This window comes from Polyodon spathula, chromosome 4 (genome assembly GCF_017654505.1).
Source record: "Polyodon spathula isolate WHYD16114869_AA chromosome 4, ASM1765450v1, whole genome shotgun sequence".
In the NCBI taxonomy this organism is placed as follows: Eukaryota; Metazoa; Chordata; class Actinopteri; order Acipenseriformes; family Polyodontidae; genus Polyodon; species Polyodon spathula.
The window spans coordinates 64,975,590-64,989,179 of record NC_054537.1 but is presented as its reverse complement, the minus strand read 5'-3'; the positions used below and the strand labels follow the sequence as shown (position 1 = coordinate 64,989,179).

Genomic DNA, 13,590 nt, shown 5'->3' with positions numbered 1-13,590 from the left:
TGAAACTGTCATGTGATCGGGGTGCTGGATGAGCTACCCTTGAACTCGGCTTGATTATGACATAATTAAAAGCTGTGCACGCAAGTACGATGAGCGCGCATGTTCGATGCGGTATGCTAGATGAGCCTGCAGTCCGCAGCAATACCCTGTTACATCCCACCTCAAGGCAACAACACATACTCAGGCTACCGGTTGCCAGACAACCTTGCGTTTCGATTGGCCAATTGCTGGGCTCGTCAGCGCGTTAGAGAAGGACGAGATACGTTCCAAATCAGTGTGCAGTGCGTGTGTTGCACAGCACATCAGCTGTATTTGTATCCCTGGAGAAACAGTGGTTACAGAGGTGTCATTTGTATCAATTAGCCGCCGATACGCAACACTGCGGAATAGCATAATAATAATAATAATAATAATAATAATAATAATAATAATAATAATATAACATGCGGACGAGGTGCTGAAATAAAAGCTGTCGACGTGAATTAAACTCAAGAAGGGTCTGCAAATTATATCACTGGCTGTATCGTCAAGCCACTGCTGCTTAGTTCCGACCTCTCCTTCTCCAGGTGTACACAGAGTCCAGCGTCGAGCCAGTTTAGACTGAGAGGATGGATTTCAAACAGCTAGTTGATATTGGAGAGAAGTGGTGCTCCGGTACCCCCTTCGATCTGATTGCTGCAGAGGAGAACGACGAAAGACGGCTGGATTTCTATGCAGAACCCGGACTTTCGTTCTACGTCTTGTGCCCTGATCTGAGTAATGGTGCAGATAATTTTGTAAGTGGATACCGATTTGTGAACAAGAATGTGGGGGAAGGGAAGGGGTGGTTTTGGTTGGTGCCTGGGCTCCGGTTATAGCCGATAGGATCCAGTTCTCGTGAGGAGTCCGTTACGCATCGTATGCTACAGTAACATAAAACAATGATGTCATCATAACCTAATTTTGCTTAAAATCGGAATGAAAATGTGATATTTCAGCCAGACAGCATTTTTATGTTAATAATTGGAGTTTTGCATTACGGTCCTACCGTGTGTGTGTGTGTGTGTGTGTGTGTTTGTGCAATTGTATGTTGAAAAGTGTGTATGTGTGCAGGTATGACTGGTAGTGGAATATGTTCTGTCCATATTAAATCTATACATCACTTTTCATGTTGTATACTATTAGGATCCCGGGTAGTGTTTTTTTTTCCCCCATAGGGTTCTCAATACCTCTTGATTTCACATGCATCAGAAGCACTGATGCTGCTTACATCAGATTAGACAGGTAAGAGTTGTGGGAATGTGATAATAGCACAAGCCCAGGTCCAAGATTTAATATCAGTCATTCCCGTTTTATCAAAGGGCTTCCAGCCTATCGTCCAGTCATTGGTGGTGCTGTAATCAGACATAAACTGGGTGTACTTTACAGTACATCTCTAAAATGGGGACAGCTTTTAGTGTTATTATTGCAAAGATTTGGAGGGAGTCAGTGGTTTTCACGTTTTATTGGACCAGAGTTTCAGGGAAGTCTTTATATTGTCTCTAGGGAGTTCAGGTCGGTACAGTATATCATGTGGTCATCTACATTTTCTATTATGGAGACCAGAATAAGATGCCTGCCTTTTTAAACGTTTACCAAAGTGTTATAAAGCCTAGTGAAGAATAGGTACAACACTTGTACTACGCATTTATAGATCACATCCATTTGGTGTACTGCAAATAGCTGAAAAAGATATACATTATATTGTGTACCATATAATACAAAGGTGCCAAAGAAATATGCACTTATTTTTGTGCTGTATGCCCATGTGGCAGCTGGTTGGGTAGGGAGGATAGTGAACCCTCTTCAGTGTTGCTCCACCACACTGTGTTCTCCAGATGCGTTATGTATTCTGGAGGGAAAAAATGCTCTTAATGACAGAAATAAAGTATCTTTTAAAATGTACAAATAAAACAAAATAAACAACATTACACAGCGAGGGGTAGGAGGCAAAAAATCCCATCTTACTGATCTCAGTCATAGTCAGTACTCTTTTATAATATGGCATTTTATCCTATGCAGAGTAATACCTTTCTATCTCAGAGTTATAGTAGAGGACTGTTAGTACAACATTAGAGTCCTAACTGGGGCGGATGGTATTTATTTTGTATCGGTATTGTTTATAATGTTTTTGTATTCTGATAAATTGCTTTAAAAGGAAAGGCAATATATAAGAAAAAAAGAAACACCATCGACTAGTTAGTGGCCTTATAAATAGACACTTCTAAAAAGAATGTGATAAAACAAATGAGTTGAAGAGTGCGAGTGCTCGAATTTGGTAGGCAGATAATTGCAGTTGTAGTGCCCTGATAAAATGCATCTAGGACTTGCTGTAATGGAATAGCTATGAAAACAAGATGAAGTGTGCCAAGTAGAGGCGTGGTGACCACCCGTAATAAGCATGTTGCAGCTACTACGACAGCACACACTCTTTTATGATTCAAAAGCTAAATAGAACAAGAATGTTTCTAGTTGAGATTTTAAAAACAGACTACAACTCGACCCTTTTCTTACTAAGGAGACTCTGTGGGTGGGTGGGTGGGGGGGGGGGGGGTGGCTCTGTCCTAATATAGACAGCGTTTTGGTCATTCAGAAAGTCTTGGATTTGCCAGTAGTCTTAATATTCATGACTTATCCGATGTAACAAATTGGCATCTGTAGCAGGGGGAGATCTGTGCTGGCGTGTTCACAGGGCTGCAGGAAGAGGGCGGCAGTCATCCAACAACCGCCTGTGAGTCATGGCAGCCCTTTTAAACGCTCCGAGAGTGCGAAAGCGCTGGTCCACGACCGAGAACCAGTTGGAGTGAATGAAACTGAGTTTCAGAGCGAGGCAGTGAGGGTGGAGAACCCTTGGGCAGACCCCTGAATATTATAGCTGAGCAGGTTAGTTAGCCGGCAGCATAGGACGGTGATCCAGGTCGCACGGGTAGCAGCGACCGGGATATCGCTGCAAAGTGCAGCACCTTTGTAGTTTTGTTACTGTTTGGTTTTCCCTTTTTCTTTTCGCCTTCTATTCTTGAATTATTGTTTGAAGCACCTGCGAGTGCGCTTACACCCTGAACTGTTTTACCATTATTTGGTATTCCCGTGGTTCTGTTTACCATCTGCGGGCTAAATGAAAAATAGCAACGCAAAATAAAACTGGGCACCTGTGCGGTGTTGCCAAATCCACCTGTCTGTCTCCTGTGTCAGTGAGTTACCCACCACCCTTCCACACGTGGTGTTAGAAGTGGGATTCACTGGCATTGCCCCAAGCAGTGCCCCTACAGAAGGAGCGGACTGGCAATGGATGCTACCCAGTTTGCCGCGATGATGGACCTCCTGCGACAGACGCTCACCGCGGCAGTGCAGGGGATGGCTAGACCCGCAGCTCCAGACCACTCCCTATAGAGACCAACCAAAATGACGGCCGAGGATCGACCTGATGGCTACTTGGAGGTGTTCGAGGCCATGGCGATCTCGGCCGTGTGGCCCCAAGCCCAGTGGGCTAGCTGTTTGTTGCCACAACTCACCGGGGAGGCTCAAGCAGCTGCGAGGACGCTGTCTCCGGAGCACATGCTGGATTACCCCCTGCTGAAGCCAGCCATCCTAAATCATGTGGGAGCCACACCGGAGGGCTACCGGAAGAAATTCCGGGAGGAGCAGTTTGCGTCGGGGGAGCACCGCCGAGCTATAGCCCACCGGTTAAAGGATTATGCCATGGGCTGGCTGAACCTGGACACGGTCACCAAAGCCAGGTTCGTGGAGCTGATCATGGTGGAGCGGTTTCTGGAGTGTCTGGCCTCGGGACCTCGACCTTGGTGAAGAGTCCGGGGGGGGAGGTCGCGGAGCCAGCGCAGGGGTCTGGCTCGGCTGCCTCTGCTCAGGATCGACCTGACCCCAAGTTGGAAGCCATGGGAGCTGATTTCTTAGCTCAGTCCCGTGACTTCCGACTCGATCAAGGGCGTGATGACATGCTGGGCAGGCTCTTTGACCAAGCAGCGGTAGTTAATGGTCGGGTGGTCGAGCCCAGACGCACCGCCACTTACCCCCACTTTGAAATTGATCGAGACCTGCTGTACCATGTTGATAAATTACCCCAGACCAGTGAAGTGCGTCATCAGTTGCTCATTCCTCAGCCCTTTAAGGAGGATTTGTTGCAGCTGGCTCACGCTATTCCCCTGTCTAGTCATTTGGGAAGGGATAAAACTAAAGCAAGGCTTGTGTCACGGTTCTTGTGGCTGGGGCTGGATGGAGATGTCAAATGGTTTTGTGAGCGTTGTGGGGAATGTCAAAAGGCCAGCCCTAGAGCCGTTCCACGAGCCCCACTGGTGCCTTTGCCCCTAGTGGAAGCTCCGTTTGAGCGTATTGGGATGGACATAGTTGGGCCATTAGAGAGGAGTGCGGCAGGATACACCCACCTACTTGTCATTCTGGATTACGCTACGCGTTATCCAGAGGCTATTCCCCTCCGATCTATGTCCGCTAAGTCTGTTGCCAATGAGCTTGTAAAGGTTTTTTCCCGGGTGGGGATTCCCAAGGAGATACTAACCGATCAAGGCACCAATTTTATGTCCCGGGTCATCCGCGGAACATGTAAGCTTTTGAGGATTAAGACCATTAGGACCTCTGTGTTTCATCCTCAGACCGACGGTCTGGTGGAACGCTTTAATAAGACCCTTAAGAGCATGTTGCGCAGGTTTATTCGTAGTGATGTGTGTTACTGGGACCAGCTGATTCCTCCCCTTCTCTTTGCGATCAGAGAGGTACCCCAGGCTTCCACAGGGTTTTCACCATTCGAGCTGTTGTATGGGCGGAGACCCCGGGGCGTGCTCGATCTGGTCAGAGAGATGTGGGAGGAGCAGCAGGACAATTCGACCAATACCATCCGGTATGTGTTGGACCTGCGCAAGCATCTTGAGTCTATTGGGAAATGGGCACATGACAATTTGCAGCAGGCACAGCACAGACAGGAGACACAATATAACTGAGGAGCCCGGTTGCGCACATTTCAGCCAGGGGATAAGGTACTTCTCTTATTACCCAGTTCTGAGTTGAAACTCTTGGCTAAGTGGCAAGGACCCTTTGAGGTTACACGCCAGGTTAGAAAGGTGGACTATGAGATCTGCCAGCCGGAGCAACGGAGAGAGAAACATATTTATCATATCAACCTCTTAAAGCCTTGGTTGCAACCAGAGGCATTGTTAGAGGCGCATGCAGAAGATGTCACGGACCTGGCACCTGATCTTTCTGTGTTGGCAAGAAAAGGATCGGTACAGATTGCTGAGACTCTGACACCAACGCAGAAATGTCAGGCTCACGGTCTGGTGGCGGAGTTTCCTGACGTGTTCTCTTCAGTCCCGGGACAGACTCGAGTAGCCCATCATCACATTGATATTGAGCCGGGGGCGCTAGTTCGCCAGAGGCCGTACCTTATACGTGAGTGTAAAAGACAGGTAATAAAAGCGGAAATTGACGAAATGCTGAGACTGGAGGTAATAGAAGAGTCCCAAAGTGACTGGAAAAGTCCGATCGTTTTAGTCGATAAGCCAGACGGGTCAACTCGATTTTGCATTGATTTCAGACGAATCAATGAGAAATCGAAATTTGATGCTTATCCGATGCCCCGGGTAGATGAGTTGCTGGAGCGTCTAGGCACAGCTCATTTTATGACGACACTGGATTTAACGAAGGGGTACTGGCAGATACCCTTGACTCCGGAATCTAGAGAGAGGATGGCGTTTTCGACTCCCTTCGGGTTGTACCAATTTAGGACCATGCCCTTTGGGTTTCACGGAGCACCCGCCATTTTCCAGCGGATGATGGATCGCATCTTGCGGCCCCATCAGCAGTACGCTGCTGCTTACATAGATGATGTGGTTATCCACAGTGAGGATTGGCCAAGTCATCTGTGTAAGGTAGCGGTGGTGCTGCAATCCTTGCGGGAGGCAGGGCTCACTGCTAACCCAAAGAATTGTGCTATTGGGAAGAGTGAGTTGGAGTATTTGGAGTATCGAGTAGGGGGCGGCCAGATCAGACCGCTGGTTGCTAAGGTGAAAGCCTTGGCTGACTGGCCGGTTCCCTGCAGACGGATGCATCAGAGACAGGTCTCGGGGCAGTGCTGTCGCAGGAGGTTCGGGGAAGCAAGCACCCAGTCCTGTACATCAGCAGGAAGCTCCTTCCCTGCGAGAAAAATTATGGCACCATCGAGAAGGAGTGTCTCGCCGTAAAATGGGCAGTCGAGTCACTCCGGTACTACCTCCTGGGGCGACACTTCACCCTGGTTACAGATCATGCCCCCTTAGCATGGCTTCACCGGATGAAAGATAGCAACGCCAGAATAACACGGTGGTACTTGGCCTTGCAGCCCTGTGCCTTCAGGGTAGTCCACCGAGCAGGAAAGCTGCATCAAAATGCAGACTTTTTCTCTCGGGAAGGCATGGGGGTGTAGGATTTTCGAATGAACCGGTGGTTTCATTCTGAGGGGAAGGATATGTAGCGGGGGAGATCTGTGCTGACTCTGCTGGTGTGTTCACAGGGGCTGCAGGAAGAGGGCGGCAGTCGTCCAACAACCGCCTGTGAGTCATGGCAGTGACACGGGGAGGTGGGAAAGTGGGTGTGTGGACTTTCCCCCTCTCTGAATGGCTGAGAGGCGAGTCTTGGGAGATTGTTAGCCCTATAAAATAATGCTCTGCTGTTTCCTCAGGTCTACCCTTTTAAACGCGCCGAGACTGCGGAAGTGCTGGTCCACGACCGAGAACCAGTTGGAGAGAAAGAAACGGAGTTTCAGAGCGAGACAGTGAGGGTGGGGAACCCTTGGGCAGACCCCTGAATATTATAGCTGAGAAGGCTAGTTAGCCAGTAGTGTAGGACAGTGATCCGGGTCGCACGGGTAGTGGCGACCAGGATATCGCTGCAAAGTGCAGCACCTTTTCTTTGTAGTTTTGTTACTGTTTTATTTTCCCTTTTTCTTTTCGCCTTCTATTCTTGAATTATTGTTTGAAGCACCTGCGAGTGCGCTTGCACCCTGAACTGTTTTACCATTATTTGGTATTCCCGTGGTTCTGTTTACCATAGGTGGTAAGCAGACCACGGACCAACAGCACCATCGGCAGGCTAAACGAAAAATAGCAACCAAAAATAAAACTGGGCACCTGTGCGGTGTTGCCAAATCCACCTGTCTGTCTCCTGTGTCTGTGAATTACCCACCACCCTTCCACAGCCTCATAGAATAGTCACCTTTAATTGTGGATAGTGCTGATTCCTAGGACTGGGTGTATGGCCAGTGTTTCAAGCATCTTTATAACATTTTGACATACGTTCTATGCAAAATATAAAGTAAAAACTTTTAACTGCTGGATGGAACTGTACAGTGTTAAAACTCCATTCCAGTGGGGCGCAATTCCAGTGCAAAGCCCTCCTGATCTTTGATCCACCTGTACCCTAAATTACTTAATTGAATAAATGTAATCTCCTTCCGGGTCTTAATCAATTCATTATTTAGTAACATCTACCGTATAAAACCTGATAGAAACTGGACTGGATATGTGCACCCCTAAAATATATAATGCAACATTTTTATTCACATTGTTACTGGTCACTGTGCATGTGGCTGGTTCTGTTGCTTGAAGTGACTGTGTGTTTCGCTCCTGAAGCACGTGTGGAGTGAGAGTGAGGACTGCCTGCCGTTTCTGCAGCTGGCTCAGGACTACATCTCCTCCTGCGGCAAGAAGACCCTCCTTGAGATACTGGACAAGGTCTTCAAGTCCTTTAGGCCTGTAAGTGCACAAAGGCAATAAACCCTGAAGGCCATGAAATATGAGGCAACTTCCAGGCTACTGTTGAATCAGCTAGATGAATGAATGTCATTTAATTTAAGAAATTGTCACCAAGTTGCTTAAATCCTAATTTTTTTTAAAAATGTTTTTTGATAAACAATTCATGCTGGGCAGACATCAGCCGGGTGTATGAAGTTTCCAGAAAAACGTTCCTGAAAGTTGTCTCGTGTTTCAATAGAATAAAGAAGCAATGATAGGCTACAGTGTGTTCTGCACAAACAACATTTTAGTTTCTTGGCTGCTTGGAAAGCATTAGACTAGGCCTTAATTGTGTTCTGTGTTGTTAATTGTGTCAGCGTCCCAGTTATTAATAAAATATTATGTTTCTGGTGCCTGCATTGTGACTAATCTATCTTAGTTTGTTTAGTGCAGTAGCCTCACCTGAAGACAGGATCCACAAGTCATTATTTTATTGTTTCACTCCTGTCAGTTTGCGTCAACATTGGTCTGAGGTTCAGATGTGAATTTAGTGTGGTGTTTCTTTTTCTCTCCAGCTGCTCGGGCTTCCAGATGTAGATGACGATGCATTTGAGGATTACCAAGCTGACATGGAGGAGGAGGAACCAGAGGCGGACCACCAACAGACGGGCGTCAGCCAGCAGTAGCACAGCTGAGCCGAGGGGAGGGGGAGAGGTGGGGGAGAAGAATACCCTGTGAAGCTGTTCCTAGACCCACTGACTCGAACACACCTCTGTAGGGATTCGGTGGAGGAGACTTGGGAGAATTCCACACACCCTTTCCTTTAAATGTTCAACAGTAATGTTTTCCAAGTAGTATGGTATCAATAAGCTTAATTTTCCAGGAATCCTGAAAGTTTTAGTTGTGCATATGTATTATCAGAGTAGCAATTTGGCACATTTCTACTGAAACTGGCTTTGGTTCACATTAAAACCTGGTCTGCCCAAATGTTTGGCAGCACTGTAATGTGTATGTTCCCTGAAGACCATTCTGAGCAAATTTGTAGGATGGTTACAATGTGGATGTTCATGGAGTGTTGTACATGAGATGGCTATTTTGCAGCCATCCTGGCGAGTGGAAAAAATACAGCACTCTGTGAACTTTCATGGAGTATTCTGTTTATTTTCTGTTACAATATATAGAAAAGAAAGTGTTTAAACCTACATTAAACGGGTTAATTGTGAGAATAATTGTGCTTAGATGAAACTCAGCAATGCAGCATTGGAGTGCTGTGATTCGTCCAGTTATTCTGCCATTTGATTTGTTTTAATGCAAGATGGATTCCAAAATGTTCACTCCAGCGTTGAAAAGTACATTATTCAAAACTAGAACACTGTTGACAGCAGCAACAACAAACAAAGAGAAGGTTTTGCACAACTTAAAAAAAAAAAAAAAAAAATCAGGAAAAGTTGTATATCAATTTCATAGAAATCATCTGCTCTGTAATTATTTTAAAATGTCTTAAGAAGTTTTTCGTTTTGAATAAACATCATGCAAATTTGCTCAGGACATCAGACAAATTAAGATATTGTTGTCAAAAAGCTTCATTACAGCCTATTTGTAAAAAGGATGTGTTTGCCACTGGTTTATAGGGTAATTTAAATGTAATAGTGACCTTCTAACTCTGCTGAAGTTTTTATCTTGTTTACAGGTGCACTGTCAACCAGCTAAAACACTGGTGCTGTAGGTGATTTTTTGCTGGCTGCTTCTTGGTATATTGATCATAAATATTTGTTTTTTGTTAGACCCCTACAGTAAAGTTGAGAAAGTTACCAATTAACAATGATTTGGAACATAAACTGTGGGAGTATTTTAAGTACACATAACCTTGAAAAGCACAGTAACCCGAGATGCAACCAATAATGTAATACCCAGTCTAAAGACCAGCTTACAAAGTGTTACGTGTAGAAGTTGATCCGTGTGTCTTGTAGTTATGGTAAGGGATTTGCTGTCTGTGTTACTAGCTTTGTCTTGCTTGCAAGAATATACTGTTACAGTCGATCTTAAACACAGTTAGCTAAAGACTAGTTTAAGGCAATGCAATTTGAAAATGTACAGTAAAAAGGTTATCTAACGTACAGTAAAAGGTAAAATCCTTCCTGGGTAGAGTTACAGTGTTGTAAAAGTGTTCAAGCTGGACACATTGGGTGTAGCTCACTAGCTGTAGGAGTCATTGTGTACAGTGGGTAGGGGTTTGCCAATGCAGGTATCAGTACTCGTAATTGCCTTTAAGAAGTATTCACGAAAGCACTGCAGTAAAATTGTCAGACCCGGATGAGAGGAAAATGTAAATCAGCGCCTTAATGATTGGATGTATTTAATTCCTGCAGATAAATACTTCTTAAAGGCAATCACGAGTGTAAGCATCAGCACACCCCTATTACCGGGCATAGAAAATTTGCCAGTAATTTCATAGGACTATGTACGTATGGGCAGAGATGCACTTCCACATATCCCTCGAGTCATACTCTATAGCTATGTGTCACAACAGTTTTCATCACAATGGGAAACGTAGTTATCTAGGTCTAGCTTATTCTGATACTCATAACAATCAAGCTGTACTTTCGTTAAAGTACATTTTTTATTCAGATTTTATTTTTAAATATGTGTGGGTTTAGTCCATTGAAAGGCAAGCACTCATTCACCGGGACACCCTAATATTCACAGGAGCATCCTGACAGATCGTTATCATTAACAAATTTGACCTACGGGCACCTCCACTTTACCCCTGACGCTGTAGAAATGTACCCCACATAGGAGATACTAAATAGAAGTGTAGCTCAAAATAATGTAATGTCATCTTCTTGGTAATGCTGAAAGCTTTTTAATTGTCATACGCCTTTTGTTGGGGCATATAGTAATATGATTTTTTTTATGAATTACTTTAAGTAGGTTTTTATGTATTTATTTTTTAAAAAAAAGGTCCTCCCATACAAAGCCAGATACAGATAGAACCACATAGTCCTGTTTTTTTTTTTTTTTATCGGTAATTGTGTATGGATGAACAAAACCTTCAAACCGTTGTGTTTCAGAGACAACCGGATCTGTTTCTGGCCCTTGTGATGACAGGCTGTCTTTCGGACAGTGGTGTTCTTCCCAGTTGTTATGGGACTTTCTGTGACACCCTGGTGGAGGGACAGGTTTTCAGTGCACCTTTAGGGATGAGGTTTATTGTTTTAGAGTTTTGATATAATATAACTTAGGGTTATTATGAAAGTTATTAATGGACTGCAGAGCACAACAAAACAACAGAGATATTAATAATCCGGCTTAGATCCGGTAATATTATTCCTACAGTCAATGGAGAGTTTTGTTTTAACTAGTTTAACTACGCTATTTCTGAATGTTAGTGTTATTTTTCCATTGCTTGAGTTGGTCTGAATTTGGCAAAATCATTAAGCTCTTTAAAGGAGCTTATTTTCAAAGCTTGGTAATTTATGTGGAGCAAATGTCTGTCAATAAAGCAAATCATATTTTTGTTCAGCTTCACTTAATTAAGATAAGCATGATATGCATGTCATATAAAATACAGGAGTGGAGTAGATTTACTCAAAATCATCTTTCCCAGTTTTGTAAAATGTCCCCCTCAGTGTAAATGGTACAGTTTAGTTTATTGCAGTTAATGTACACATTTACAGATCTATTAGTCACAGTGTGAAGGAACACAAAGACCTAGATTATTGTAAAACCTGAGCTCTAAAGGGGAAATTATGACCAAGATTCAATCTAAACGCAGAAGTACTCAGACTAATACTACAAAAATAAATAAATAAAAATACACGTTTACCCAATACTTGTGTTACCACTGTGCTCCCTCTTAGAGCTGTTCTGTGATAATTAATGTGTGCGCACCATAAGGCTGCAGTATGGCTGTTTTAAAATTACGGTGAACGGCATCAAGATTCTGTTGTCATAACCCAGAAGGAATGCCAAACTTTTTGACAAAACAAAATCTTTCAGTGAAGACAGAATTCTAAAGGTAAATTCTTATTTAACCAGTACAGTGCAACTGTAGAACATTTTCATAACAGCAATAGCTGGATTTTTTCAGCTGCTTTCCTAGACCACCTAGATTACCTAATGTTACCTTGGTTAATGCAGTCAGGGTAATATACCTTGGCTAATGTAGTCCAGGGTTAGTGTGGACCAGGATCTAGGAAACCAGCTGATTGTGTTTTCACAGAACTAACATTTTTAAATTAGGTTGCTGTTGAAACAAAAATCTGTGAAGCACTTTAAAGAAGGAAATGTATGGAACAAACCTGCTGAATTTGTGTAACTGTTTCTCTGATAATGCTCAACCAGAACAAACTAGAAGTATGCTAATCTGGCCTTAATGGGCTAAACTTAATGTACTCTGACTTCTTCCATAGTGGGAACTTGACCTCTAACCTCTGTTTTATGCATATTGAGCTGCTAGAGTAACCTTGCACATTGCAGTATGTAAATTAAAGAAATAACACTGTGGGTCCAGGCTTAACTGTTGCTGGTAAGCTAGCTCAGTCGGATGTCATTTCATCAGTTGTTGCTAGACCGCTATCATTAACAAAGCCTCATGCACCTAACTCAGGGGTGGGCAATTCCAGTCCTGGAGGGCCGATGTCCAACTGCCCTAAATTACTTAATTGCACCAATTAAGTGCTTATTAGAAGCTTAATTGTTCCATTGGAACAAACCTCAGGAGGGACACCTGCCCTCCAGGACCAGATTTGCCCACCCCTGACTTAAGTGATGCGTTCTGCAGGCAACAACCTTAAGGTTCTCACAGTGCTTGCTGTGTGACCCAGATCTATGTGTTCATGTGTTTCTACTGTTTTTTTTTATTGTGTTTTTGCTTTACAGCAACTGCCTACCCCTCCTCGGTGTATAGATGTTAATGTTTTTAGTACTGATCAAAGTACTGAACATTGGACCTGCTTATGGCTTTTTTGAACTTGATTAAATTCAGCTATAAGGCTCTGAGTTGGGGATTTTTTTGTGTGTGTTTTACATGCATTGCTTCTACAGAACATTTTTCCACATGGGGACATACTGTTCACTCCAGGTTTTCTTTTGGGAAAAAAAAAAAAACTGTTAAATTTTATGAAGGAGAGACAAGGAATTTGTTACTAAAGATCTACTAAACACAGAACATATTCATTATTTATAATATTGAAAGCATAGGTAAGCATTGTAAAGCCCAGAGAGGTATGGTAAAGCATATTAAACCATGGTAGGAGCATGGGGGAAGTGCAAAATTGACAAGTCTATACTTTTAAAGGGTCTGTTAAAATAAATTTTATTTCTTTAAAAAAAAAAAAGTGGTTTCAATACATACGCAAAGGAAATGTTGCGTGTTTTTGTCTGTCATTGTTTTATTTTGTGGGACTATGAATGATCAAAGCATTTGATATAACAAAATGGCACCAGCTGTGTCAACGAAAAGATGAAGATGTCACTGAAACCTGTCAACCCGTCAGCACGAATATGGACGTCTCTTCAAATAAATTGGACATTTAGACTTCATGGCAAGGTCTGTTTTCACGGTGGCTTCAAAGACAGTGAAAAAACACATTCAAAACTTTGAGGAAACCCCGTCTAAAGTGACAGGAATGATTTATTTATTTATTTTTGAGGGCAATATGTCTAGGGACTATGTAATATGTACTGTATTACCTGTTTAGTCTGTCTTCTAAACGGTTTGTTACATCATGATCATAACACTGGGGCAATTCACATTTAACTGTTTAGTATAGACATAAAGTAACCACAATGTAACTGCCAGTCTGGAGAGAATGAAAGGGTAGACATGCCTTAC

The 13,590-nt window shown here is 43.5% G+C and overlaps 1 protein-coding gene across 1 annotated transcript; it reads left to right on the top strand.

Annotated features, from left to right (window-relative positions):
• Positions 1–205: 205 nt before the first annotated feature.
• Positions 206–12,752, top strand: LOC121314754 (maturin-like). The gene is made up of 3 exons (XM_041248393.1): positions 206–776; positions 7,653–7,775; positions 8,330–12,752. The coding sequence occupies exons 1-3, from the start codon at positions 609–611 to the stop codon at positions 8,438–8,440; spliced, it is 402 nt and encodes a 133-aa protein (XP_041104327.1). The 5' UTR covers positions 206–608; the 3' UTR covers positions 8,441–12,752.
• The last annotated feature ends 838 nt before the right edge of the window (positions 12,753–13,590 follow it).

Excerpts from the sequence above, each read along its gene's own strand:
- LOC121314754 (XM_041248393.1), top strand. The coding sequence starts at position 609 with ATGGATTTCAAACAGCTAGTTGATATTGGAGAGAAGTGGTGCTCCGGT. Across the intron at positions 777-7,652 it reads GTAATGGTGCAGATAATTTT|CACGTGTGGAGTGAGAGTGA; the intron begins GTAAGTGGATAC and ends TCGCTCCTGAAG. Across the intron at positions 7,776-8,329 it reads TCTTCAAGTCCTTTAGGCCT|CTGCTCGGGCTTCCAGATGT; the intron begins GTAAGTGCACAA and ends TTTTCTCTCCAG.